Below are 27,015 nucleotides of genomic sequence, written 5' to 3' on the forward strand. Positions count from 1 at the left end.
AATATGATGGAATGCACTATGTTGTAAGAAGTGAGGAAAGGGACAGTTTCAGAGAACCTGGGAAGATGTACATGAACTGATGCAGGGTGAAGTAAGCAGAACCAGGAGAATAATTTATACAGTAGCAGCAACACTGTGAAAACAAACAACTTGAGGATTTCAGAACACTGATCAATGCGATGACCAGCCAGGATTCCGGAAGACTAATGAAGCATATTACCTACCTCCTGGTGATGGACTCAGGCTTCAGAATGAGACATATTATTTTTTGGACCTGGCCAATATAGAAATATGTTTTGCTTGACTATGCATATTTGTTAAAAGGGTCTTGTTTTTCCTTTTATTCCCAATTTGGGGGGAGAGGGTAGAAGGGAGAAGTGAGAAGAAGAGAAAATAGATTTATTAATTTTAAAATATACATAATTTAAAAAAAAATAAACATGTTGGACTAGAGAAACTCCTATGGTCCCTTCCAGTTCTTAATTTCTATGTTTCAAACACTCTCCCATAGCTGATGTTCTATGACCGTTCTATGAAAAACTACAGATGGCTCAGTGCAACCTATCCCACACTTCTGAAATAACAACTCAAAGTACAAACCCATCCTACTGATGGGGAGCAAATTGAGCCTCCAGTCTAATGCTCTAACCATTCCATGCTCCCCTCCCCATCTCGTTCCCATGAGGACAAAGTTTCAGTGACCTACCGAGAAGCATCCATACTACACTGAGCCTTTCAGGGATGCTAAGAAGATGCGTGCCCATCACAGGACACAAGGCCTAAGACCACCTAATCACTTTATTGTCTAGGACAGAACCATTCCTCCATGTACCCAACCTGGAATTTATGATTATTCCTTCCTTTCCTTCACCTCTGAATTCCAATCAGTCAGCAAGTTCTCTTGATCCACCCACTGCAGCATCAGTAGCATGAGTCCCCTCCTCTCCTCTCTATTTCTCAGGCCACTGCCCTAGTATAAGGCCACCATTGCCTGTCATTTGGACTACTGCCATGGCCTCCTCATTAGCATTCTTCCCTAAACATTGTCTTTAGTCCAATCTAACCTTCATATCACTCTCCCAGAAGATTCTTTCTAACCTAGTCATATCATTCCTCTCTTCAAAAATTTTCAGTGCTTCCTTATTTCCTAAATATAAACTTCTTTGCCCAGTGTTCAAAATCCTACACAATATGGCACCACCATACCTTTCCAGCCTTATCTTAGATTATTACCTTCCATGAACTCTACACACCTACCAAACTGGCATACTCTCTGATCCTGTTATTGCGCCATGCACACTTTCCTCCATGGTTTTGGTCCCAATATTCCCTAAGACTACAATTCTGTTCCCTGCCTTCCCCCATCCCCAAATGCTGAATTCCTACCCAACCTTTAAAACCCAGCTCACAGGCTCATGAATTTAGAGATGGAGGGAGTCTTAGGGTTCATCTAATCCACTTTACAGATGAGAATATTAAGGCAAAAAGAGGTGAAGTGACTTGATAACCTCTAAGGTCTCGCCCAGCTCTGAATCTATGATCCTATGACCCAGGTCATCCAGTAGTAAATAGTAGAAATAAGATTCAAACCCAGGTCTTCTTACTCCAAATCCAACAGTCTTTCTACTTCACTTGCTGGTTTCTCCAACTCAAATGCCACCTCTCTTATGAAGCCTTTCCTGATTCTCCTGGTGGGCAATAACCTTCCTCCTAGGACTGTCACATACTGCCACAGTGTTATCACATAGCATGTGATTACATTTCTTAAATGCACTCGTAATTTAATGTTACATGTTATAATTATGTTTGAGATTTGTCCTTCTGTTGAACTGCGATCTCCATGACTATAAGAACCATGCCTTACCTAAACATTAACCCCCAGAACCTAGCACAACAGGCCTGTGATAAACATTTGCCAAATGAATGAATCATCACAGTACCTGGCATGTAGCCTAAGCCTCCTGCTGAAGAACACTAAGCCGAAATCTTCTAGCTTCTAGGAGGCAGCATGATTCAAATCCCATCCCAAAAGCTGTCTTTGTGACCTTGGTCAACTCCCTTAACATCCCTAGGTCTCAGTTTTCTCATCTGTAAAAATGAGATGGTTGGAGAAAATTATTTCTACAGTCTCTTCGAGCTCTGAATCTATGATTCTTTGATTCCTACTACTATTCCTACTGTGGATAAATGGTATTTTCTGTATTCATAACTGCTGCAGAAAGAGACCCATGGCCACATACCAGGTGACCTAACACACACAGCAATCCCTGGGATTGGGGAGCCAATTTCCAGGCAAGTGTGTGATCCATACTGTCAGGAGACTGTTTTCTTCCTTTGGCTCTGTTATGATTCTGTGGATTTAGCTGCTGTCCTTACCTGCCTGAAAGTCTTGCTATAAAGGACCCCACACAAAGCCGAATGATGGGTGGTAGACTCTTCCTCTATTTTCATGCCCCCTATCTTGGCCTCCAGATAGCCATGAAGAATCCCAATCTGTGCATGAGGAAAGATGAGACAAATTGAACATCAGGATGGTCTTGTCTTCTCTGGGGGTCACCGATCAACAAGTATTTATTAGGTACCTGTTGTGTGCCAATCATTGTACTAGTTGCTAAGGATACAACAAAAATAAGATAGTCTTTCCCCTCCAAGAGCTTACGTTCTATCAGGGAAAACAACATGTACCAGGATAAGAATAAACCAGATGTGTATAAAATGCATACTCTGAGAAGCTAGAACAAGGACAAGAACTACCAAAACTCACCAAATAACCAGTATTTAGTGAGTTCCCATCATACTATCTCAGGCTGAACCACTAACTGTTTTCTAGGGACCATGGAAGCAAGATCTAATGCACTTTCTTGAGACATAATAGGGTGGGAAATACTCTGGACTTAGAATGAGAGTCACTAAATTGATGACTTACTAAGAGATGACATGTGGTATATTGGAAAGAACACTGGATTTGAAGTCACAAGAGCTCAGAATCTAATCCTGGCTCATTCCTTAACTGCCTATAACTGTAGGAAATTCATTTTATCTCTGTAGGCCTGTTTCCTTATATGCAAAGTGAGGAGGTCTGACTAAATTGTTTCTAAGGTCCTTCCTTTCCAGCTTTAATAACTGATGATTTCATTAACTATTTTACCATGGATAAGTTATTTAGCCTCTCTCCGCCTCCATCTCTCTATGCCTTCCTCGTCTGTAAAATGTAAAAAAGATAATGGAGATGTAAAACGTAACATGGAGATAATAACACTTGGCATTACCTATGTCATGGGATGCTATGAAGGAAGTACTCTGGTGAACCACCATGCATTATGGAAAGAGGAGGCAGTATTTGTGTTATTATAACTAGCAGTATTGCTGCTGCTGTTGCATTCTCCAGTCACCAAGGCTCGATGATTCTCTAGTACTCAGACTTAGTTCTCCCAAACTATCACATTTCCTATATATTAATATATAAACTGAAATATTTATCAATAAATGTATATATTATTTGTATAGAAATCATCTGTATGTTATTTATAATATATGATATATTTCTATCTGTTATATATTATATCTTTATATTAGTACATATTTCTATAGAATATATTATATATTATGTGATATATTACATTGCTGTATAAATAACTATTTTAAGATTTTCTTATATATTATATATATGAATATCTGACAAAACACATTATCCTCATCCAATATTTACAACAATCCTGTCAAATAGGCAGATGATCATCCCCATTTTACAGAGTGGTCCAGGGAGATGAAGCCTTCGCTGCAAATGGGGAACTCTTTCTCTGCCTCCTGGGCTTTCAATTGCTACCTATATCATTCATATGATACTACCCTTAGACGCTCCTCAGATGACTTAATTTTTCGAGTATCTCTCTAGCTAGATCATGAGCTTCTTGCAATCAGGGACCATGTTTTGTGTCCTCCAGAGTACCCAACAGATTGTCTTACACATCTGCTTTGTTGCTGGACTGAACTTTTTGTTTCAGATTACTGCCTAGAATTGGATGATGCCACTGCATCCAGAAAGCAGCACTATGGTGGGACTGAGGGAACCTAGGGAGTCTCTGCTGGCCTATGAGAGTGGACATGATCAAAGGCAGAGAGAGAAGCAGAGCCCAGAGACCTCAGTCAGTACCTTTCACTTGTCTAGTCTACAAAACCTAGGTGCTACTCCCCTCAGGAAGCTTACCCTGACTATCCCAATGGATAATTCCCTTTCTATCTTCAGGCCTCACTTAACCCTTTCTTGTACCTCTCATGTCTTTATTGTGCGATATTTGTGTTATAATTATCCATATAAATGCCTTAATCACCTACTAGACTATAAACTTCAGGAAGGGAGGGACAATGTCTCATCTGAACTTCAAGTCTCTAATGCAACTGCTCTACATACAACAGCCCCTTACTGAGGGTCTGCCAGAACTGAGCTGTTCCTGATCAGTACCAGTTATCTAACCTAGACCTGTATCCTCTTTCCTAAATCTTGCCCTAATGCTTTTGCCATGTCAAATTCTGTAATTCAAGCTTCCCAACCTGAACTTATGATTGCTATCTGCTCAGTTCCTTGGGAAAGCAAACACTGAAGATGCAAAAAGCACTGTAATTTGGAGTCAGAAGACCTGGGTTCAAATCCTGGCTCTGACCTGTATGACCTTGGGAAAGCGCTTTAACCTCTCATGAACTTGTGTCTATATCTATAAGTGGGGGAGGAGTAGAGGGAGCAGATGAAGTAATCCTTAACATCTCTTCCAGTTCTAAACCCTATGATCCTAGACTAGAATTCTCTTATTAGCTTTTTGAGGAACCAGGGACCTGTGAGTTGGGAAGCAATACCCAAAAAACCAACCTTTGTCTCCCAAATGTAATGCCCATTGACTAAAATCCAAACAATCCCCCCCACCACCACCACCAAAGCTTGCCACTCACCGAATAGGTACCACAAATAAAGGTGTCATTGGCCTTGTGGAAGTAAGCACTGGTAATAGGATGATTCCCCAGTGCAAAAAATTTCCCCGAAAAGGACTGGAAACACAGAAAGTTGTGTATATCCCATAGACGGATGTTCTGAGGGGGAGAAATATGCAGAAATTAGGATGAGGGCGCAGATTGTTTTGTTGAAAAGTTCTGAAAGATAGATTGGCAAATATTATTTATCGCTATTTTTCAGGTAAGGAAATGAGGCTAAGAGAGACTCAGGAGATCTGGAGCTAAAAGGAACCTTAGACATCACTTAATCAGGCCCCCTTCATTTTGCAGAAGAAGAAATGGAGTCCCAGAAAGGGGAAGTGATTTAGATAAAGTCATATAGCTATGAAGTGGCGGACTGAGATTTGAACTCAAGTCCCCCAAATTCCAAACCTAATGTTATTTTCTTTTGCCTCAGGCTGCCTCTTCAACGTTAAACAACCCAAACACAGGTCTTAGACTAGGGATGGTAAAAATGATAAGGATGAGATATAATATCCAGCCCTAGAGCCCAAAATTGTTGTAGCCACATCCTCTCCCCATCAGGAAAACAGTACAATATAGCATATAGCAGCAGGCGCTCTAGGCTGGGCGCCAGAACTCCTGGTAATACCCTACATGGCTTTGCATATGGACCTTCCCTCCTCTGGTCCTTAGTTTTCTTCTCCGTCATATGAAGGCATTGGATATCTGATCGCTGAAGTCCCTTAGACAGACCTAACAGACAGACTAGGAACTGTGTGACATGGAGAGCTCTGCCATAAGGCAGGGCTGACCTGTTCTAGGGCAGGATTTAAGAAGGCCCTAAAAGCCCTCCCTTTCCCAAAGGAGCTCTGGTCACTAGCCTCCCAGGGTGTCTTTGACACCCAGTCTAATGCTATTTCCATTACACCATGATGCTTCTTCAAGGTTAAGCAAGGGACCAGTAAAAATATAAATATGTTAACTGAGATAGCATTAACTCATCAGGACACCAGGCTCACATTAACCTGCAATTCATTAGTCATGTGGGCAGAAAGCAAAGCAGGCATGAATCTGGGAAGAGGTGAGGGATAGTCAATGCTGAAATAATACAATAAAGTGGCCAGAACCCTGTATAAGAAATCTGCATTCGAATCCCAGGTAGACCACACGGTCTGTGTGACTTTGAAGGCCTTATTTTATTTTGCTTTTTTCTTTATTATCAGATGTGATTTCACTGAAGTAGAGAGTTCCTGGCAAGGGATCCCCTCAACCAATGCTGCCTGGGGCAGCAAGAGGTGAAATGATTGCCCTAAGGTCACACAGCCTGTATGTGGCATAGGCAAGACTTGAAACCAGGTCTTCCTAACTCTGAGGCCAGCTATCTTCCTGCTATATGACAATGCCTCTCTTGGGGACTTATTTTCTTTCTCTAGAAAAAGGATAGGGTTGAGCTCTATGATCTCTAAGGTCTTCCTTAGCTCTAAACCTTATGATCCTATAGCATACCGATGAGACCCCAAAGCTGGGGGCTCCGAACAGTTTGGTAGAAGCAGGAAAGGCCTGGATATACCAAGAGAGAAGACACTGAGGTAGAACTGAGGTTGGGAGGGACCAAATACCAACAGCACCTAAAGCAGGCTCTGCTTTTAACTCAGTGTAACCTTGAACCAGCCACTTCCCTAGGGCCACAATTTCTGCCTCTACAATGACAAGGACGGACTCTAGATGGAACGGAAGGGAGAGACTTAGATAGAGGTTGTCAGACGGTACTTTGTCTTTGGAGATGCTGATGATGCAGCTGCTCTTTCCATTCACAATAACGTGAGTCACTGAGGTCTGGTGCCCCTTCATCCGCCACATGGGCCTCTTTGTGAAGAGGGGGTTCCACAGGAGAATGATCGGGTCATAACCACCTGTCACTGTGATTTAAAAAAAGAAAGGATCAGGGGCAGCTAGGTGGCGTAGCGAATAGAGAATCAGCCCTGAAGTCAGGAGGACCTAAGTTCAAATCTGGCCTCAGACACTTGACACTTACTAGCTGTGTGACCCTGGGCAAGTCACTTAACCCTGACTGCCTCATCAAAAAAAAAATCAGCCTAAACATGTATCAGATCCTGAAACAAGGACCCTTCTTCTCTAAAGAAGGTGAGACCTCATTCCTCAGCCAGAGAAGGAAGGAAGGAAGGAAGGAAGGAAGGAAGGAAGGAAGGAAGGAAGGAAGGAAGGAAGGAAGGAAGGGAGAGAGGCAGGGAGGCAGGGAGGGAGGGAGGAAGGAAGGAAGGGAGGGAGGGAGGAAGGAAGGAAGGAAGGGAGGGAGGGAGGGAGGAAGGGAGGAGGGGGAAGAGGAGGGAGGAAAAGATGGGGGAAGGGAGGGATAAGAGAGGGAGGAAGGGGGAAATAGAGGAAGAAAAGGAAGGAGGGAGGCTCCTACCATGTACCAGCACTGCGCTGAGTGTTTTGTGAATGTCATCTCACTTTATGCTCACAATAATCCTGGGAGGTGGGTATTATTATTATTATCCCCATTTTACAGTTGAGGAAACAATATAAACAGATGTTAAATGACTCACCCAGGGTCACACACCTCATAAGTATCTGAAGCTGGATTTGAACTCAGGTTTCCCTGACTCCAGGCCCATCACTCTACCCACTGAGCCACTAAGGTGACCCTAGACAATTTCACTCTTCATCTTCTCTGTCTGTCTAACCAACCTCTCAGAAAACCTGTCCAAATCCTCCTTCAGGCCACCTCCGGATGTTCTCCCAAGCCCCATGCTATGCCAAAATTTCTTACCCAGTCCTCTTCCCTCATTTCCTCCAGGAAGTCCATCCTTTCTCCCCTTGAAAGAGAAGTAGCATATCCCCTCTTTGACTCCCTCTAACCAAACACACTAAAGATAAGTTTGCTATCTCGTCCTCCTTTAGCACCTGGCCAGATACATCCGATCTTCTCTTATGCTTGACTTTAAAATTACTGCTACATCTTAATGTGTTGTTTGTACAAAAATCTGTTCACGTTACTTCTCTCCTCAAAAATCTTCAGTGGCTCTTTACTGAATAAAATAATGAGTAAAAGTCCACATTCCTTTGCCTACGATTCAAGGCACTCCACAATCTGTCTTTATCTGTTATGACTCCCTTCCATACACCCTACGCACCAACCAAAGTGGACTACTTTCTGACCCCTGAAACATGAACAGCCCTGTCCTGCCCCCATGTCTTTGCCCATGCTATTCCATATGCCTTTTTCTCCCCATGTTTGCCAGTTAAATTCCTCCCCATTTTGGGTTTGGATCCATGCCTCACCCACACCTAAACTCTAATTGTTCCAGTAATCTAATTTTTATATAATTTAAATTTAAATTTTGTAACTTAAAAAGTAGGAGAAAATAACAACATGGCTCAGCTGCAGAAATGAAGGACATTATTAATCAAAAAGTAATCACTGGAAACAAAGTCAATTGATTTGATTATATAGAAATAAAATAATTTTACACAACAAAAAGCATTCTCTCTAAAACTAAAGAAACAGATTCAGGAAAATGTTTGCAATATATGAGACAAGTTCACAGACCCTAACTTAAGAACCCTGATCTACAAGAAGTAATGAAAAGCTCAATCAGCAGAATCAAAACTGTATGTACATTGATTGTAAAATATACCTCCCCCCAAAAAAGAAGAAATGAATGGAGGGAAGAAAGAAGTAAAGGATGAGAAAAGTGAGAGACGACAGGCCAGAGGGAGCAGAACTCCAAATAGATCTGGAAGCACAGACAGAAGAAAAGCATATTCTTAGCTTGGTCACAGTTTTATACATATATGTGTGTGTATCTATCTATCTATATCTATCTATATCTATGTATCTATATATATATATATATGTGTGTGTGTATACATATATATATATATAATCATTCAGCCCTAAATTAAACACTAAGGTTTTTTGCAAGATGTTAACTCCTTTATTTTATATGTTTTTATTGATTATTTTTCTTGACAGTTATTATTTATAATTTCTGAAAAATTTAACTCCTAACAATTCTTTAAAGGCCAAATACCTTCTCTTCCACGAAGCCTTTCCTGATCCCCATCCCTCCCTGGCAGAGAACGAACTTTTTCCCCTTTAGACTTCAAATTATATCGTTTTATACCTCTCTAATTCATTTATGTGATATCATGTATTATAAACATCATTGTTTGTCCCCCTAGTAGACTATGAATTCCACAAAGGCAGGGAACCTATCTTATCTAAATTCTTTCTCCTCTCCACCATTGAACACAGGGTTCCACACCCAGAAGCTCTGATTTTAAAATGTTTAATTGAATTCCTTATTTGTGTTTTGGGGGCCCATGCTGGGGGCTTGCACCTCTGCCCAGCTGTACAAGCCTCTAAGAAAGAGGGAATAAAGGTTAATCTAAAAATTTGAAGAAGGAGAGGGGACATTTCAGCTTTTTGCTCCCAAATCTTGCTTTCAAGGGAATGTTTGAGTCCAATGATTCCCTTCCACCAAATACTTCCTTCTTTTTGGAGGCACCAGTGCTGACCTCAGCAGCTCTGTTCACATCTAGTGACTGGGCCCTCACTGAAGGAGGTGGGCAGATAACAGAGAATAAATACCAGGGAAACTCACCAAGGAAGTTCCTGTCTGGACAGTAATCGAAACATAGAACTCCCTTCCTCAGAGTCATTATGGAGGTTCTGATGCACAAAAGAAAGAAAGACTATAGATATGAGCACAGGTGCCAGAAATCAACAATATTATTACTACTATTGAGGGGGACGATTAAAAAGAAGACAAAACATGGTCCTAGCAAAAGAAGTGAGATGTTATGCATATATAAAAATTGCACAATTTCATGATAACTATATTGCAAAATATAACGAGGTACAAAGTGTCATGTGAAATCAAGAAAAAGGAAACAAATGTAATTCCTAATTAGGAAGAACAGAGCATACTTCATGGAGGAGGATGTATTTCATGGAGGGAGCTGGGAAGAGAAATTAGCATAGGACCTTGAATATAGTAGGGACTCAGTAAATATTTGCTGGATATAGAAAAAATCCCTTAGCCTGGAATTGAAAGCTGCCCTCTTCCCTTTCTAGCTTTACTTCCCATACTCTCATGGACTATATGTTTCAACTAAACTGATCAGTCCTTGGTCTCATTCTGATTTCTCCTGCCTTCATGCTTTTGTTCACTCCATCACACACACACACACACACACACACACACACACGGACTCTCCTTTTTCTCTTCTCCACCTTCTAGAATCCTTCCCTCTCATCAAGTCCCATTGAAAAGTCCCTGATTCCTGCTCCACTGAAGATGAAAGCTTCCCTCATCACCTCAGAATGCCTGTTTCTACGCCTATATTTCTTCTCCTCAGCTATGTAGCAGAGGAAAAGATATACATCTTTTCTAAGCTTAGTCCCTCTGCCTGTAAGTCCTCCATCTCACCTCCTTCCATCCGCTTAGGAAATTTTGCCCTTCAAATGTCTCCTCACTCAAAAGAAAGAAGAAAATGTCAATGAGACAGTTTTAAAATTACGTAGAAAAAAATTTCAGAAGGAAGGTCAGAAAAGGACACAGGTAGACAGGACAGCTTTGGAAATATTGTATTAAATTTAATATATACTTTAGAAAAAAATTCCCTGGGGGTGTTATCCCACATGCCTGTACTGAGAGGCTAAGGCTGGTGGATCACTAGAGCTCGGGAGTTCTGAGCTGCAGTGGGCTAAGACAATCAAATGCCCGCATTAAGTCTGGCATAAGTTTGGGGAGATGGAACAAAGCCGACTAAAGAGAAGTAACCCGGCCCAGATTGGGAAACGAAGGTCAAAGCTCCCGTGACAGTCTGCAGGGTGATCAAGCCCATGAGTGGCTACAACATTTCCGACCTCAGTGAAATAGGAAGACTCAGTCTAAAAAAAACCCCACAACCCAAACTGTATATAATAGAGTTCCATATCAGAATCTTCTCTTTTTTTCTTCTTCTGTGAGTAAAGAAATTATCACGCTTGTAATATTTTTCAGGTAAACAATAATAAAGGTATTTTTAAATTATCTCCTCTCTCCTCAATATCGTCATTCTTTCTCACCCCTCATTAGTTCTGTTAACAAATACGAACAGGTTAACTCCTCTCTAAAGTTCTACAAACATTCACTTGATCCTACTAGCCTAGCTTCTAGCCTATTTTTCCTCTCATTTCCACTGTCAGACTACAAAGTGGGTTATTGATCTCTGTGGCTTCCACCTCTGCCATCACTCACTCTTTCCTTCACCCCTCTACGAGAGTAGTAGTAATTTTTGCTCATCTGAAAATTCCCCGAGGCCACCGATTATTTTTCTCACTGCCATGGATAGAAAGGGCTTTCCTCAATCCTTACTCTTGGCTTGTGTAGCCTTTCCCACTGAAAACAAGCCTTTTTTGTGAAATTTTTCTCCGTTGTTTCCTCAGATACTGCGACTGTCCTGCCTCCTGGGTTGTCCAGGCTCAATGTCTTTGTTAGGTCCTCAGCTCCCCTCTTCAACATTCTTTCCCTCAGTGATGTCATCAGTCTCATCGCTTCTATTATCACTGGAATGTATAACCACCCACCCATGTACTACCACCACCATCAGTCTTGTTCTCTTGAAATCCCTCTCTTTCTCCAAGGTCCAGCTCAGATGATGCCATCTAATCCATCGAAGCCTTCCTTGACCTGTGCCCTAACCCAAGTCAGGAAGGGTATGGCACATCTCTTTCTGCTCATATTAATCATTAGACTCTGCTCCCTTTACATGTATCCCACTCCGCCTTCTATCGTAGTGCCTATGTATGTATCCTTCCCCCCATTAGACTATAAGCTTCTTGAGAGCAGGGTCTGTGTCATCAGAACTATCTTTGCACCCCCAGCTTTGTATACAGTAGGTACTTAAGAATGTTTATTATTTAATTTGTTATTGAATTAAATAAATTAATATTCAATCAATAAATACTTATTATTTATTTGTTATTGAATGGCACCTGTCACAACCTCCCTGGGTCTCAGTTTCTTCATTTATAAAATAAAAGGATTGAACTAGATGATGTTTAAGGTCCCTTACAGCTCTAATCTATGCTCCCGTGATGACTTCCAACCAGAAAAGGTCTCTCCCTCACCTGAATTTTGTAACTCTCTTATCTACTCTTATGATATCCTTAATTCATATTATAGCTGTGTTTGTGTCTTATTACCTCCTACTAAATTAAGGTCATTGAGGGCAGAAACCATGGTATCCCCCTTAGCAAAAGAAGGGACCACATCTACTAGGCATGTGACAGTGAAGCTTCATTCTATAACAGAAAGAGCATCAAGCTTTGGAATTAGAAGACCTGGATTTAAATCTCAGCTACATCATCACCCCATCTTTCTGAAGTGCCTTTCTGTAAAATGGAAATAATACTTGAGAAGCAGGGGTACATAGCAGATAGAGAGCTGACCTCAGAGTCTAGAGGACCTGGGTCCCACCTCTGCTACATGCCCCCAAGCAACTCAGTAAGACTAAGAATCTATAAGCTACAGAGCAAAAGCTCAGCTGAACTGAAGAAGTTTCCTTATTGGGAATTCCCTCTACCAGTGATATCACATATTTAGACCAGTACAATAGCTACTATAATTATCAATTTTACTAAACTTAAATTACTAATTTTACTAAATATTTGTTGATATAACATTTCCAGCCAAGTCTCACTCTATGCCCTGTGGAAAGCAAAGTACCAGCAGGCCAAGAGGGCAGATCTGGGGTCTGTGAGTCAGCCCCACTGCATGTGGCCATGGCATTCCAACACTTTTTACTGATCTTGGCACAGATCACTGCAGGCCATTTAAAGCTTAACACCACCACCTACTGGTTCATATTCTATAATGCACCCATAACCAATATGGCGCTGATTTTAAAAAAAGAAGTCACCAACAATTTTTCCTTTAAATTCATTTCAACTTTGAGGTCACATGTGTATCAATATTTCTCTAAGTTTTGAAATAGGAAGACAGCTTCTGAGATATCAAAATCCATTGACTATAATAATGACTGTCAAATGGATAAAAATCACAACCAAGAAACCAAAAATAATTTTTAAATAGTAATAGCTCACTTTGGATGATGCTTTATAGTTGAATAAGGTTTTCACAACAATCCCATAACACAGATAGTACAAAGGTTATTTTCCCCTTTTTATAGGAGTAGCCTAGTGTAGTAGAAGGAACGGTGGACCTGGGTTCTTATCCCAGTCCAACCCCTAACCAGCTGTGTGATACTGGGAAAGTTGATTAGTGTCTCTGAATCTCAGTGTCTTCACCTGTGTACAAAATAGGGATACCTCACAGGTATCCCTACCTCACAATGCCTACGTCACAGGGGCATTGTGAAGCTCAAATGAATAACAGACATGAGATGATTTTTCAACATCTTCTCCTACATATACGAGTTACTATTCATTAACGCAAACTTGCTGACTGGCCATAGCTAAGTGTCATCCACAGGTTTTCCCTTTGATGAAAGGTCCCAAACCTAAAGGATTTCATAAGATCATGTCCTGGTTTCCCTAATTCCAGGATGGTAAAGAGGGAAACCTACTTATCCAAAGAAGCATCACTTATAAAAACAAATAGGAGACCAATCTCACAAATTATCCCCTTTGAATCACCTCAACCAGCAGGCCATCCCAAATCCCCCTACTCCTGGCTTTATCTACAAGCTACCTGTGCCTAGTCCCTTGGAATTACTGACAAGTCAGTAGACACAATCCTTTGGATTGGGTGGGCATACTTTCTCTGTTCCTACTATGGGGTGTAAGCTCTAGGAGAGAACCCCTCCCACATACCAATACCATCTCTCCCCTTCCACAACAGCCATTTCCATAACATCACCCCGCAAAATTCACAAGAAGAAGGGAAAACAGGAAGAGGACGACAAACTTTCAAGATTGCCACTGAGTCAAGGGCCTAGAAGAAGGTTTCTTAACCTGTGTTCCATAAACTTGCTTTTTTAATATTTTGATCACTGTATTTCACTATAAATGGTTCCCTCTGCAATTCTATATCTTTTACTTTATGTTTATTTAAAAACATTCTTCTGAGTAGGGGTCCATGACATGAAAAAGGTTAAGAATCCTTGCTCTAGAGAAAAGCAGACACAAATGTGATTTCCTTAGCCTGCTGGCATTTAAATCCTTCCATAATCTGATCTTGGGGAGCTAGGTGGAGCAGTGGATAGAGCAGTGGGCTTGGAATCTGGAAAACATCTTCCTGATTTCAAATCTGGCCTCAGACTCTTTACAAGCTGGGTGACCCTGGGCAAGTCACTTAATCCTGTTTGCCTCAGTTTCTTCATCTGTAAAATGAGTTGGAGAAGGAAATGGCAAACCAGTGTCTTACCAAGAAAACCCCAAAGGGGGTATGAAGAAAATCGACACAGCAACAACAAATAATCTGACCTTTCCAGACTTGCATCATATTACAATACTTAATTCACCCAATGTTCCAGAAAAACTGAGCTACTACCTGTTCATCTTCCTCACTCTTTTCTCTCCTGTCTCTATGTATTCATGGAGGCCATCCCCAAAGTTCTCTCCTTATTTCTCCCACGGGAATCCTTTTCTTTTGAGATCCAGCTCAGGTGACACCTCTTCTACAAAGTCTTCCCTTATCCTCCTAAGTGAAAATAATCTCTCTTAAATTTTCCCAAAGAACTTTGTCCAGCTCTTTCTTTTACATCTCTCACTTCCTATCTCATAGGAACTTATGTTGTTCCTTACTTATGTTGTATGTCCTATCCCATGCCATTCAATCCTCAGCAGATTATAAATTCCTTGAGTAAGGACATCTTAGTATCCCACAGCCCAGAAGAGTGTCCTACAGAAATAACAGGAGCTTATTAGCAGATGTTTGTTAAACTGTTAAGGGAGAGGAAGTTTGAGCTTACTTCAGATTATCAGTTCTAGTTGGCACGATTGTCAGGACCATGGCTGTATTGTCAATGGCTGAGCAAGAGGCCACCAGATTCAGCTGGGGGATGAATTTGATCTGCTGACACCAGTTGGTATGAATTGCCTAGGGAAGAAAGCAGACAGTGGAGGAAGCGCCAAACCAGAACTAAAGTCATGCTGATCTATGGCCAGTGGAATAAGTACATCCTATCTATCCCTCACACTCACAGGGTCCTTAGAGACCATCCAAGTGCAGCCTCCCACAGAAAACAGCAATTCTCATTATAATAACCCTCAGAGGTGGTCAGTCAGTATATGTTTTATCCAAAGGTATCTGTTAACTATTATTTTGAAGTATTCCCCTACTTCAAAAAGTACTTTCTCATTTTAGCCTGACAACATAACTGGACAGGACAGGCATTGTTTTCCCCACCCTATGGAGAGAGAAACTGAAACCCAGAGAAGTTAACTCTGACTATTCTCTACAATATAAATCCAGCCAATGGAAAGGAAAACTCACCTTCAATCGGTAACTTCTATGTATTTTCGACTTTTTAGTTAAAAGATTCTGCATAGAGATTTTGATGTAATGTCCACCTAAAAAAATGTCAAAAAAAAGTCCAGTATTAATTACCTTCTCTCTATACATCATCAAATCTTCCCCTTTCCATTAAAGCAGAAAATATTTTATTAAGCTTCTATTATGGACAAGGCACTGTGTGGCACTGAAATACAAAGATTAAAAATTTCATAGACTCCTGCCCTCAAAGAACTTACATTCAACCCATGGAGAGCAGAACTATGACCCAGGTGAAGACAAAAAAAAGTAAGTTGTGAAGTAGGGTCAGTAAGTCAATCAATGAATGTTTCTGTCACTATATGACAGAAACCATGCTAAATGCTGTGACTACAAATACAGTCTGGGGAATGATAGGGACAAAGTAGTTTAGGGAAAGAAGAGGCGGGAGAGAACGCCTTTAGATTAGGGAATAAAGGAAAGATTTACAGACTAGATGGCACCTAAGAGAAGTTCTGAAAAGTAAAGTTGTGGAGGTCCTCTGCTTTGGTATCCAAGGGTTATTAATCACATTTAGTGTATGAATTCATAATTATTTGCATTCTATTGAAATAGTTGTAACTAGCTGTGGAGGGTAGCTTGCCTTTTCCACAATATTAATTTGATAAAACACTTTTTTTAACCCCTCCAATATGTAAATTACTGCCATATTTTTATTTCAATTCAATAAAGTTGCTATCTCAAAAAAATAGTCTTTACATCTATTTCCTCATTTGATCTTGACAATTAGTATTTCAGTGTTATGAGTAGTAGTATTTCATTATTCATTGTTAATGTTAGCATTTTAATTTTTCGGATGAAGAAAGAGAGACACATATTGGGTTATTTGTCAAAGGTTACACAGGACTAAGACTAAAACCCACCACTCTTAACTATCTGGAATTTAGTGCTCTACTGTGACAGTAACATTTAAAAAAATAATAATAATTCTATTGAATTACTTTGCGCTGTTATAGGGAAAAACTATAGTTCTCTAGTAGAATCCCGTGATCTCCAGAAACAGACAAATCATGTCCTCTCCAAGGACCCCAGCTTCTTCCTCTACAAAATGATGAGGGTTGGATTGGATGGTCTCTAAGGGCCCTTCTAGCTCTGACAATAATAACAATGCAATTCATCCTGAGAAGGAACCTCAGTGAGAGGTACCTTATCTTGCCAGGTGATCTCTAGAACCTTCCTAAGACAAGTCAAATGGAAGCGATTCACTTTCTTGACATGGCACTGGTAGACTGTCCAGGTTTCCCAGGTATACCACAACGAGGTCAGCACAACGGCTCTGTAGACCTTCAGTTTGGCAGTCAGTCTAATACCTCTTCTCTCCCGTACTTTCCTTCTGAGCCTCCCAAACACTAAGCAAGCTCTAGCAATGCATGTGTCAACTTCATCGTGTGCATATCTCTGGAAACTTTACTGCTAAGGTAAATGAACTTATCCATAGTATTCAAAATTTCTCCATTTGCTGTAACCAAAGTTTCCGTGTATGGATGGTACGGTGCTGGCTGGTGGAGAACCTATGTTTCCTTGGTGTTAATTGCTAGGCCAAAATTAACACAAGCAGCAGAGACTCAACCCGTACTTTGTTGTATCTCAGCCTCAGAATCTTCATTTGAGTGCACAACCATCTGCAAACAAAAAATCACGCACCAATTCTCTCTCCACTTTGGTCTTGGCTTGTAGCCTCTTCAAGTTAAATAATTTGCCATCAATGTGATAGCTGACCTTGATGCCATTTTTGTCTTTGTTGAAGGCATCTGACAACATTGCTGAAAACATCATGCTAAAAAACATGGGAGCAAGCAGACAACCTTGCTTCACTCCATTGGTGACTGGGAAAGTGCAAGAGCATTGTCCATCATCCAGAACCCGCGCAAGCATTCTGCCATGAAATTAACATACAATGACGAAATTCTCCAGACAACCAAATTTTGACATAATTTTCCACGAGCCCTCATGACTGACAGTATCAAAGGCCTTTGTTCTGCTCCTGGCATTTCTGCTGGAGTTGTCAGACAGCAAACACAATGTTGACTCTTCCTCAGTCCTTGAAGAGATTCGGGATTCTTGGCTCAATAAGAAGGTAGATGAAATTCAGTTTTATGCTGATAGTAACACTAAAGGACTTTCGTTCCTAAAGGCTATTTATGGATCAAATACCTATGGTGCATCTCAACTAATCAGTGCTGATGGAGCCATACTGATGAGTGATAAGGACATGATCCTGGAGAGATGGGCTGAACACTTCCATAGTATCCTCAACGGACTCTCATCAATCAATGCTGAAGCCATTGATCAAATATCTCAGGTTGAAGTCAATCCCTCTCTAGCCAAACTTCCAACTCAAGAAGTTTTAAATGACATTAGGCTCCTCTCATATGGCAAAGCACCTGGTACTGATTCCATTCTAATAGAGATTTTACAAGGCAAGGGGTCCACTTCTCATTATATAAGCTGACTGAAATCTTCTAGTTTCGTGGCAAAAGGAGGTCATCTGCCAGGAAATCAAGGATGACTCCATAGTCCATCTCTATAATGGAAAAGGAAATAGGTTGTCCTGTGACAATCATGGCATGGCGGGGGGTTGGGGGGGGTGGTCCTCTCTCTTAGTCATTGCCAGCAAAATTCTTGCCACAATCCTCCTTAATAGGCTGATCTTTCACATGGAAAATGGTCCTGTATCCAAAAGCTATTTCATTAAGCTTTGCTTGCACTTTACTTTTGATGGAGCTAAACACTGCTGGTAAATTCTGTGGAGTTCTTGTTTATCATTTAGTAACTTCTAAATTTCCCCATCATTTTCATCAAACCAGTCCTGATGTTTGGAAGTGTTCTGGCCCAGATGAGTAAATGCAGTACTGCTGTATACCAAATCTCTGAAAACTGTCCACTCCTTTTCTGCTCCACTGTTGCCAGCTGTGTGTTGGTTCAACTTTCCCTCCAAGTCAGCAACGAACTGTTCTCACACAGAGAAGCCTCTAATCTATTGATATTAAGTCTTCTGGTAGTCGTCTTGCCTTGAGGCAGCTGCTTTTGTTGAATGTGAATATTTTGCTTGGAGAGGATAAGTCTAAGATCAGTCCAACACAGGGCCACACATCACTTTCATCACACTCACATACTGCCTGTCTCTTCTCCTTACAATGACATAGTCTATTAAATGTCAGTGTTTGCTGCAAGGGTGCATTCATGGAGTGTTATTGTGTTTAAGTAAATGGAAGACAGGGTTGGTGGTGAGAAGATCACGAGATACACAAGTCTTCAGTAGAGACAGTTGCTGTTGCTGTTTCCAACTCTGTTTCTTCCAAGGACTCCCTGCCATGCCTGGTAGTCTGTGACTACTCTGGCATTAAAGTCACCCAGAATTACAAGCTTGTCCTCTTTCAGTACATTGATGATGAGGGTCTCCAGGTCTTCACAAAACTTTTTCTTTGACTTCATTAGGGTTCATCATGATGGGAGCACATACATTGATGATGGTGGCACGGTGCTTTCTTGTAAGCAGTAATTGCATTGTCATGAGCCTGTCATTCACTCCTTTTGGGAGGCATACAAGGTAGCTGATTAGGTTAGATTTGATTGTAAAGCCTACACCAGCTCCACAGCACTCCTCATCACCATGACCACTCCAGAAAAACATGTATCCAACTCTGACTTCGGTAAGCTGGCCTTCATCTGCCAGACTTGTTTTACTCAGGGCTGCTATCTGATGTGGTATCTGCTGAGTTCTCTCACAACAAGAGCTGTTCCTCTTTCAGGTCTACTAGATTTCATGTTGTACATAAGTGTATGCCCATTCTATGTGTGAAATCATCTTTGCAAATTTTTTGTACATTTTTTGTGTTTTGACAAGATAAGTTCCCCATTTGCCAAAGTAAGCAGGCCAGGGTTAGGTAAGGTGAAGCAGACAATATTTAGGGCACTTTTTCTAGGCCCTTCTTCATGCCAGGTGGTGAACAGTGCAGTTCTTTTAAAAAAAGTTGCTCAGATACCCATGAAGCTGATAAATCCCACCGCTGCTTCAGTCTAGTGAGAAGACAACCTTATGGCCTGGAGTGCTTATGTACACGGTCATGACTATAGTTTCCAGTGTATCCACACTTGCTACTTTGTCACTTGCCCATCACCACAGGACTTTGAGTAGGAGTAAAATAATAAAATAATGAAATAGTAAAATGTAAAATGGAGTGATATCTTTTTTTTGGAGGGGGGGAGGCAAGGTAACTGGGGTTAAGTGACTTGCCTAAGATCACACAGCTAGTAAGTGTCAAGTGTCTGAGGACGGATTTGAACTCAGGTCCTCCTGATTTCAGGGCCAGTACTCTATTCACTATGCCACTAGCTGCTCCAGGGTAATGTCTTTTGACTCACGCATAAATTGGATATAAGTGAGGAGGAGTTGCATGTTAGCCGCACTCTTTCTTCCAGTCATTGAGGTCCAGCGGCAGGACAAAAGTCAAGATGACTGGCAACGGCCCAAGATGCAATGGATGACCTTGGTGTCTTCAGTGTCTAACCAAACTCTAAATATTCCATAGTGCCTGCTTCCACTGCCTTCAAGGCCCATTGGAACAAATTGTTCTTATCTACCCATTCCTCTGGGAAAGTCTTCGCATGCTTGAAGTAGACACCCCCCTAACTCACCAATGGGTTCGAGGCCTCTCAATTACCCTCCACCTGATTTAGCCCATCTGCCAAAATGGTTTTACTGGCGTGTGATTGCTGTGCATGCTGCAGCTTCTTGGAGCCACAAGGAAGAGCTGGGGGGCAATTGGACACCAAAGGAGCCCTGAAAAAAGAGCTCAGCCACCTGTACACCCCAAAGATTCTTCTTGGTACAATCTAACCCAGAGCAGGTGAGCTCTCCTATGGGGAGTCTAAAAAGGTGAAGGGCAGGATAGAGGAGCAGAAGATGGAGAATAATGGACTCTAAGCAACCATCCATTTGCTGTCCTTCCGTAAAGCACTCCAGACATACTGTTGAACAAGTCTAGGTATGAGGGGAGGGATATTTGCCATAGTAAAATAATATCTCATATTTCTGTAGCCCTTTACACGTACTACAAGATCCCTTTCCAACTCTAAATCTATCACCCTGCTTATCCCTATTTGACAAAAAAAAAAAAGACCATAGCGGGGTGGTGAATTGCCCTAGTCACATGTCCAAGCCGTGCTAGAACCAGAGCTGGAACTCGGGTTCCTGAGTGCAAGACTAGGATAAATCTACCTAATTCACCATAAGCCATTAATGATGGCCTTATCTATCCTAAAAGCATTTAAAGGAGCGACTGAACTCTCTGTAGCAGCAAAGAAGTGGTAGCAAAGCTGAAGCGTATTTAAAGGGCAAAGGCAAAACAAATTGTGGTACATGAAGGTGATGGAATATTACTGCATTGTAAGAAGTAATGACTGAAGAGAACAATGGGAAGATTTATATAAACAGATGTAAACTAAAGTAAGCAGAACTAAGAAAACTATCTACAAAACTATCTACAAAAACTATAACTACAATAGAAATGGAGAGGACAAGAAAAATTTAAAGTTGAACATTGTATAATTATAATGACCAAAGAAGAGATACGGCGATGCAGCTTCCCCCCACCCCAATTCTACCCTCACCCCTTCTTTGACAAAGTTAGGAACATTGGTTGGTTAGTGTTGAATGTGTAGCTGCTTGATGACTTAGTCTTGCTGATTTGATTTTTTCCTCTTTTTTTTTTTCCACTGTTATAAGGGATGATTCTGTGGCAGGGAGAGGGGAAGGATCTAGCAGGAAATAAAAAAATAGCTAGCCATAAAAAAAATTTAAATGAAAATAAAGAGTTCATTGGAGAGGGTGATGTTTAACACAGAGAAAAACACATGAATTGTCAGGTCTCACCACAGATTTTCTAAGGGCCAGGGGCTTCCTGATGAGCCTTAAATTACACCACCCAGGCCTAACCTGGTTCTGGTTTCCTGAGATCAACCTTTGTCTTGGTCTGGAAGATATGTGGGTGAAACAATCCAGACTCCGCAATATCATCGGAGATAAAGATGAGGACATTGCCCTTTGTATCACCAACACAAAACACGGCTTTGCGTTGGTCTGTCCTGGGGGGAGAGAGGAGACAAAAGAGGAAATCAATCCCTGAGATGCTACTGCTTCTGCTTCTGCTTCTGCCCTGCTGCCAAACATCCCCATCTCTCAGATGAGGAAGGCTACTATGAATGCTACACTTGGTGTCTCCACTGAACATCATGGGCCTAGCAGCCTGAGGCCAAAAAGACTTCAAGTCGGGCCTAAAAATGTAGGCTATGAGTGAAGAATAATTTTTAACAAAAACCGTGGAGGGGAAGGGGGAGGTCAGAAGGGGTTCCTAATGAGCTTACTTCCAAATGGACAGACAACTTTAGCATGTAGTGTCCTCATAGAAGCATAAACAGCACAGCAGCAAGTGCGGTGTATTGAAATCCTGTCTCTGCAACTGTACCTGTGTGATTTGGGGCACGTCACTTTCCTTCTCTGGGCCTGAGTTTCCTCACCTGTAAAACCAGGGACTTCTAAGGTCCATTTTAGCTGTAAATTTATGAACCTCTCTGGAAAGGAACTTCAATATCCTCTGGTTGGTCCCACCTTCTCATTGTGGAGATGAGGAAATAAGACTATAGACAGGGAGGGAGCAAACTGCCCAAAATCATGGAGCAAATTATTCATCTTTCAACAGTCACTCAGAAGAAGAACTGGACTGGGAGACAGGGTGTATGAGCTGGAATCCAGCTCTGCCACGTACTGGTTGTACAACCAAGTCATTTAACTTCTCTGGGTCTCAGTTTCCTCACATGTGAAAATGAGGGATTGGACTCAATAACTTCTAAGGTCCCTTCCAACTCTAAAGCTATAATTCTTTGATGTCCAACATACTCTATTTTGGTATCTGTTTGGTATCAGTCTCCACTTTCTACTGTGGGTTTCATGTACACTGATTTTATCCTTTCAGAAGGGATTCCCAAAGCCATGGTGGGATTGGATAAACAAGCACAGAGGGAATATGCCAAAGAAGGGCTCTTCTCCTTTAGAAAAAAAAGCTATCTTTGGCAGTATTTTCAATAGGAAATGGGATTTGAAACCAGTTCCTCTAACTCAAGAGCCAATACTTTTTCCATTATACCAAAGGCCCAAGGTCTTGAATACCATAGTTAACAATGGAGCATTGGGCCAAGCTACCAGAGACTTAAAAGTCAGGAATTGAGCAAATAACATTTTTGTACTCTTCCTTATCTGTCCCTTGTTATGGGAATTGATTTTATATTTACTATTCCCTTATAAATAAATCCTAAGTAGTAATATGCCTAAGTATCAAGGTAGCTGTAGGGGTCCTGGGAAGGAAAGTAGAGACTACAGCCATAAAGGATTTAATCTAGTACACTCAGGACAATCCAGAACAAGTCCTCAGTACCACTTACTCTAAGCCCTTCCTCCACTACATGTCTGAGTAGGACCCATGACTGTAGGAACAGGAGGAAGCCAAGGAATCAATAGAGTCCTAGACTGTGTTGCAACATTGATACTGATGCTTTAACCAAAGTATCAAGAAATATTGCCATTTCACTGGGCCATTGGAGGAGATATGCAAAGCCAGGAACCAGTTTTGTTGTTTTTGTTCAGTCATTTTTAGTTGTGCCTAACTCTTCATGGCCCCATCTGGGTTTTTCTTGGCAAAGATACTGGAGTGGTTTGCCATTTCTTTCTCCAGCTTATTTTGCAGATGAGGAAACAGAGGCAAAGTGTTAAGTGACTTGCCCAGAGTCACACAACTAGGAAGTGTCTGAGGCCACATTTGAACTCAGGAAGATGAGTCTTCCTTGCTCCAGGACCGGCAGTTTATCCACTGCAGCACCTAGCTGCTGAGGAACCAGTTAGTCCCCTTCAATAATACCCAGGATGAGCCTTTGACCAGACTCACCAGTAATCCATGACTAAGGCACAACTGTCCAGGTCAATAAAGATAAAAGTCCTTTGGCATTTGTTTCCAGAAATATCAAAGAATTCTGGGAAAGAATGAAGGAGAAATTCTGGTGAGCAAACCCAAACCCAGTTATTGTCCATTGCTCTCAATCTCTAACATGGAAGTCAGGGCACAAAACTGAAAACTGGCCACCAACCTCAGTTCTAGGCTCCTCTGATATTTTCTTCACCTAAAATCACAAAATTTTAGAGCCAAAGGAGACCTTAGGGGTCATTTAGCATTCAAAGACACAGTCTAACCCTTGATTTAGAGTTGGAAAGGACCTTAGAAATCCTCTAGTTCTAAGACATCACTTTAAAGATAAGTAAACTGAAGCCCCAAGATGCATCCCAGGTCCACAGCTAGGAAGTGGCAAAGCCAGGATGAACCCCAGGTCCTCCAACTCCAAACTTAGGCAACTTTCTACTACCTCAGGTCCACCATTATAATGCCTTCATGATTTATGCAAAGCACTTACCTCATATCAACCCTGAAAAATAAATAGTAGAATTATGATGATGACCATTTTACAGCTAAGAAGACTGAAATTCAGAGGCTTTTTAAGTGACTTTCAAACACCACAGAGCTAATAGGCATCTAAACCAGGGATCCAGGTCTTTTGACAAGTCCAGAGTTTTTTCCATTAACATACATTGCCCTTACTTCAACCCTTGCCCTCCCAATTAACCCCAAGGACAGTGTCAGCAACAAATAGTCTCTGTTTAAACACCGCTAGTGATAGGGAGCTTATTACCAAATGAAGCAGATGTTCTATTTTTGAATAGCTCTAATTTTTAGGAACATCCTCCTAAATTAAACTTCCCTCCAGACCATATAGTTAGCAGTGAAGACTTAACTAGAACCCAGATCTTTCTGATGACTAGTGTGCTTTTTTTCCACTATAACTCCCCACTAGGACCCCTATTTAATAGTTGTATAAAGATTGATGGAGGTCTCTTGCTATTCATTTCAATAGGATTATATCTGTATTACTAATCCCCTAGTACAATGCTATCTATCCTGCCTGAGTCTCAAAAATATTTAATAATGGATACCTTACCTTGCAACACAAAGGGAGGCCGTCTAGAGCATGTGAAGAGGGAATTAAGTCTGCTTCAACCACTTCCCCATGCCTGCTCTTACCTAAATCCTGGTCTGTGGAAGCAATCGCGATCAAGTTGATGTTACCCAGACATACCATGTCGTTGACCCACATCTGCTGAGTGTGGCGGCGATGTGTCTGGTCCAGCTAAGAAAAAGAAAAGATTGATGAGCACTAGGCAACATGCCCATTAAAAAAAAATCACAATCCAACCTCCTCATTCTACAGATGAGGAAACTGGGGCCCAAAGAGAGCAAGGAATAATGGCAGGAACAAGATCCAACCTTGGTTATAGGGTCATAGACTCTAGACGTATAGCTGGAATGGACCTGAGGGACCATCTAGTCCATTTATTTATAGATGAGGAAACTGAGGCCCAAATAATTAAAGTGACTTGGCCAAGGTGACACAGATGGGAGTGACAGAACTGATATAAAAACCCAGGATTGAGGAATGGTTGAATAGATTTTGGTATATGAATGTGATGGAATACTATTGTGCTACAAGAAATGAGAAAACAGATGATTTCAAAGAGACATGGAAAGACATGTATCAATTGATATCAAATGAAATGAGCAGAAATGAGAACAATTTATAACTATAACAGTGATATTATAAAAATGAATGGTTTTCAAGATTTTTTATAAACTGATGGAGAATGAAATGAGTATAGTCAGGAAAACAATTTATACAGTAACAACACTATAGAGGCAAATTTTGAAAGCTGTAAGAACTATAATCAATACAATGACCATCCATAATTTTAAAAGATCAATGATGAAATATACTATCCTGACAGAAAAAAAAATGACAGACTTTAGTGTGCAAAATAAGCCATAAATATTTTTGTATACAGTCAATGAGGGATTTTTTTTTTTGCTTGACCATGCCTATTTGTTACAAGGAATTAGTTTTTCTTTTCTCTTTTTTTTCAAGTGAGGTGGGGATAAAAGGAAGGAGGAAATAGAATTCTGTTCATTTAAAAAAACACCTTACCACTACTAGGTCTGTATCTCAAAGAGATGAAAGAAATAGGAAAAAGACCTATATATACAAAAATATTTATGGCAGTTCTTTTTGTGATGCCAAAGAATTGAAAATTGAGGAGATGCTCATCAACTGGGAAGTGACTGAACAAGATGTGGTATATGATTATGATGTAGTAGTATTGCACTATAAGAAATGACATGGGGGATAGTTTCATAAAAGCATGGAAAGACCTACAAGAACTGATACAAAATGAAGTGAGCAGAACCAGGAGATCATTGTACACAGTAACAGTAATATCATAATGATGATCAACTAAGAAAAACTTAGCTGCTCTGATCAATATATCGATCCAAGGCAGTGCCAAAGGACTCATAATGAAAAAATGCTATCCACCTCCAGAGAGAGAACTGATGAACTTTGAGTGCAAATTAAAGTGTACTTTTTACTTTCTTCACTTTTCTTGCTTTTTTGTAATACAGAAGTATGTTTTGTATGATTTCTCACGCATAACTGATATATTACTTGCCATCTCAGAGGTTTGGAAGGGCAGGAAGAAAGGAGAGAACTCAAAATTTTAAAAAAAAAAAACATTTTTTAAAAAAAACTTTAAAAATAGATAGGAGGGGCAGCTAGGTGGCACAGTGAGTAGAACATTGGCCCTGGAGTCAGGAGGACCTGAGTTCAAATTCGGCCTCAGACACTTGACACATGTACTAGCTGTGTGACCTTGGGCAAGTCACTTAACCCCAATTGCCCTGCCAAAAAAACAAAAAAAAAATAGATAGGAGGCACTGGTGGGGCATGGAGGGGGAGTAGAGCTGCCTACCAGTGTGGGATGTTACATGTACTTTCAAATGAGGAAATTTTTGTTAGTTTTACTTAATTGTTTTATTTTGTTATAAGAAGCTTCTCACAGAGTAGGGAACAATTTGTAAATGTTTGTAATGTAAAAACAAAACTCATCAACAGAAATTTTCTTAAAAAAATAAAAACCCAGTTCCTCTGACTCCAAACCTAGGGCTCTTTCCACAATATCATTCTGTTTCCTTTGGTCACCCAGCGAGGCCAGTTTAATTTTAAATCACACTCTTCCTATTACCAACCAATACACAAGAGCCTCATTATAATGTTGATCTTGGTATCTTGACCACAAGGTAACTATGTAATAAGGTTCTTTTGGTTATCCCTTAGAATAAAATCCGAGGAGAACATTTGAGGAGCCCATTTTATAATTTTTAAAAAGCCATTCCTAGGAGGAGGCAGAAAAGGGTAAATTACATCACATGAAGAGGCACAAAAACATATTATAGTAGAGGGAAAGAAGGGAGGGAGATGAGCATTGTTAAACTTTTACTCTCATCGGATTTGGTTCAATGAGGGAATAACATACTCAGTTAAGTATAGAAATCTAACTTGCCCTACAGGCAGTAGGAGGGGAAAGGGGAAAGAAAAGAGGGAATGATTA

General features: G+C 40.8%; 1 protein-coding gene across 1 annotated transcript in view; it reads right to left on the reverse strand.

Annotated features, from left to right (window-relative positions):
• EFCAB8 (EF-hand calcium binding domain 8) overlaps positions 1-27,015 on the reverse strand; it is a 121,002-nt gene that overhangs the window by 59,258 nt on the left and 34,729 nt on the right. Inside the window, exons 7-15 of the mRNA XM_036749787.1 lie at positions 24,602-24,707; positions 23,417-23,501; positions 21,415-21,563; positions 15,420-15,496; positions 14,896-15,023; positions 9,579-9,646; positions 6,718-6,866; positions 4,945-5,082; positions 2,377-2,493 (exon numbers count right to left, since the gene is read on the reverse strand). Coding sequence (XP_036605682.1) covers positions 2,377-2,493; positions 4,945-5,082; positions 6,718-6,866; positions 9,579-9,646; positions 14,896-15,023; positions 15,420-15,496; positions 21,415-21,563; positions 23,417-23,501; positions 24,602-24,707 — 1,017 coding nt within the window. The remainder of the gene's footprint in view (positions 1-2,376; positions 2,494-4,944; positions 5,083-6,717; positions 6,867-9,578; positions 9,647-14,895; positions 15,024-15,419; positions 15,497-21,414; positions 21,564-23,416; positions 23,502-24,601; positions 24,708-27,015) is intronic.

The sequence above is a fragment of the Trichosurus vulpecula genome, chromosome 3, assembly GCF_011100635.1.
Source record: "Trichosurus vulpecula isolate mTriVul1 chromosome 3, mTriVul1.pri, whole genome shotgun sequence".
NCBI lineage: Eukaryota > Metazoa > Chordata > Mammalia > Diprotodontia > Phalangeridae > Trichosurus > Trichosurus vulpecula.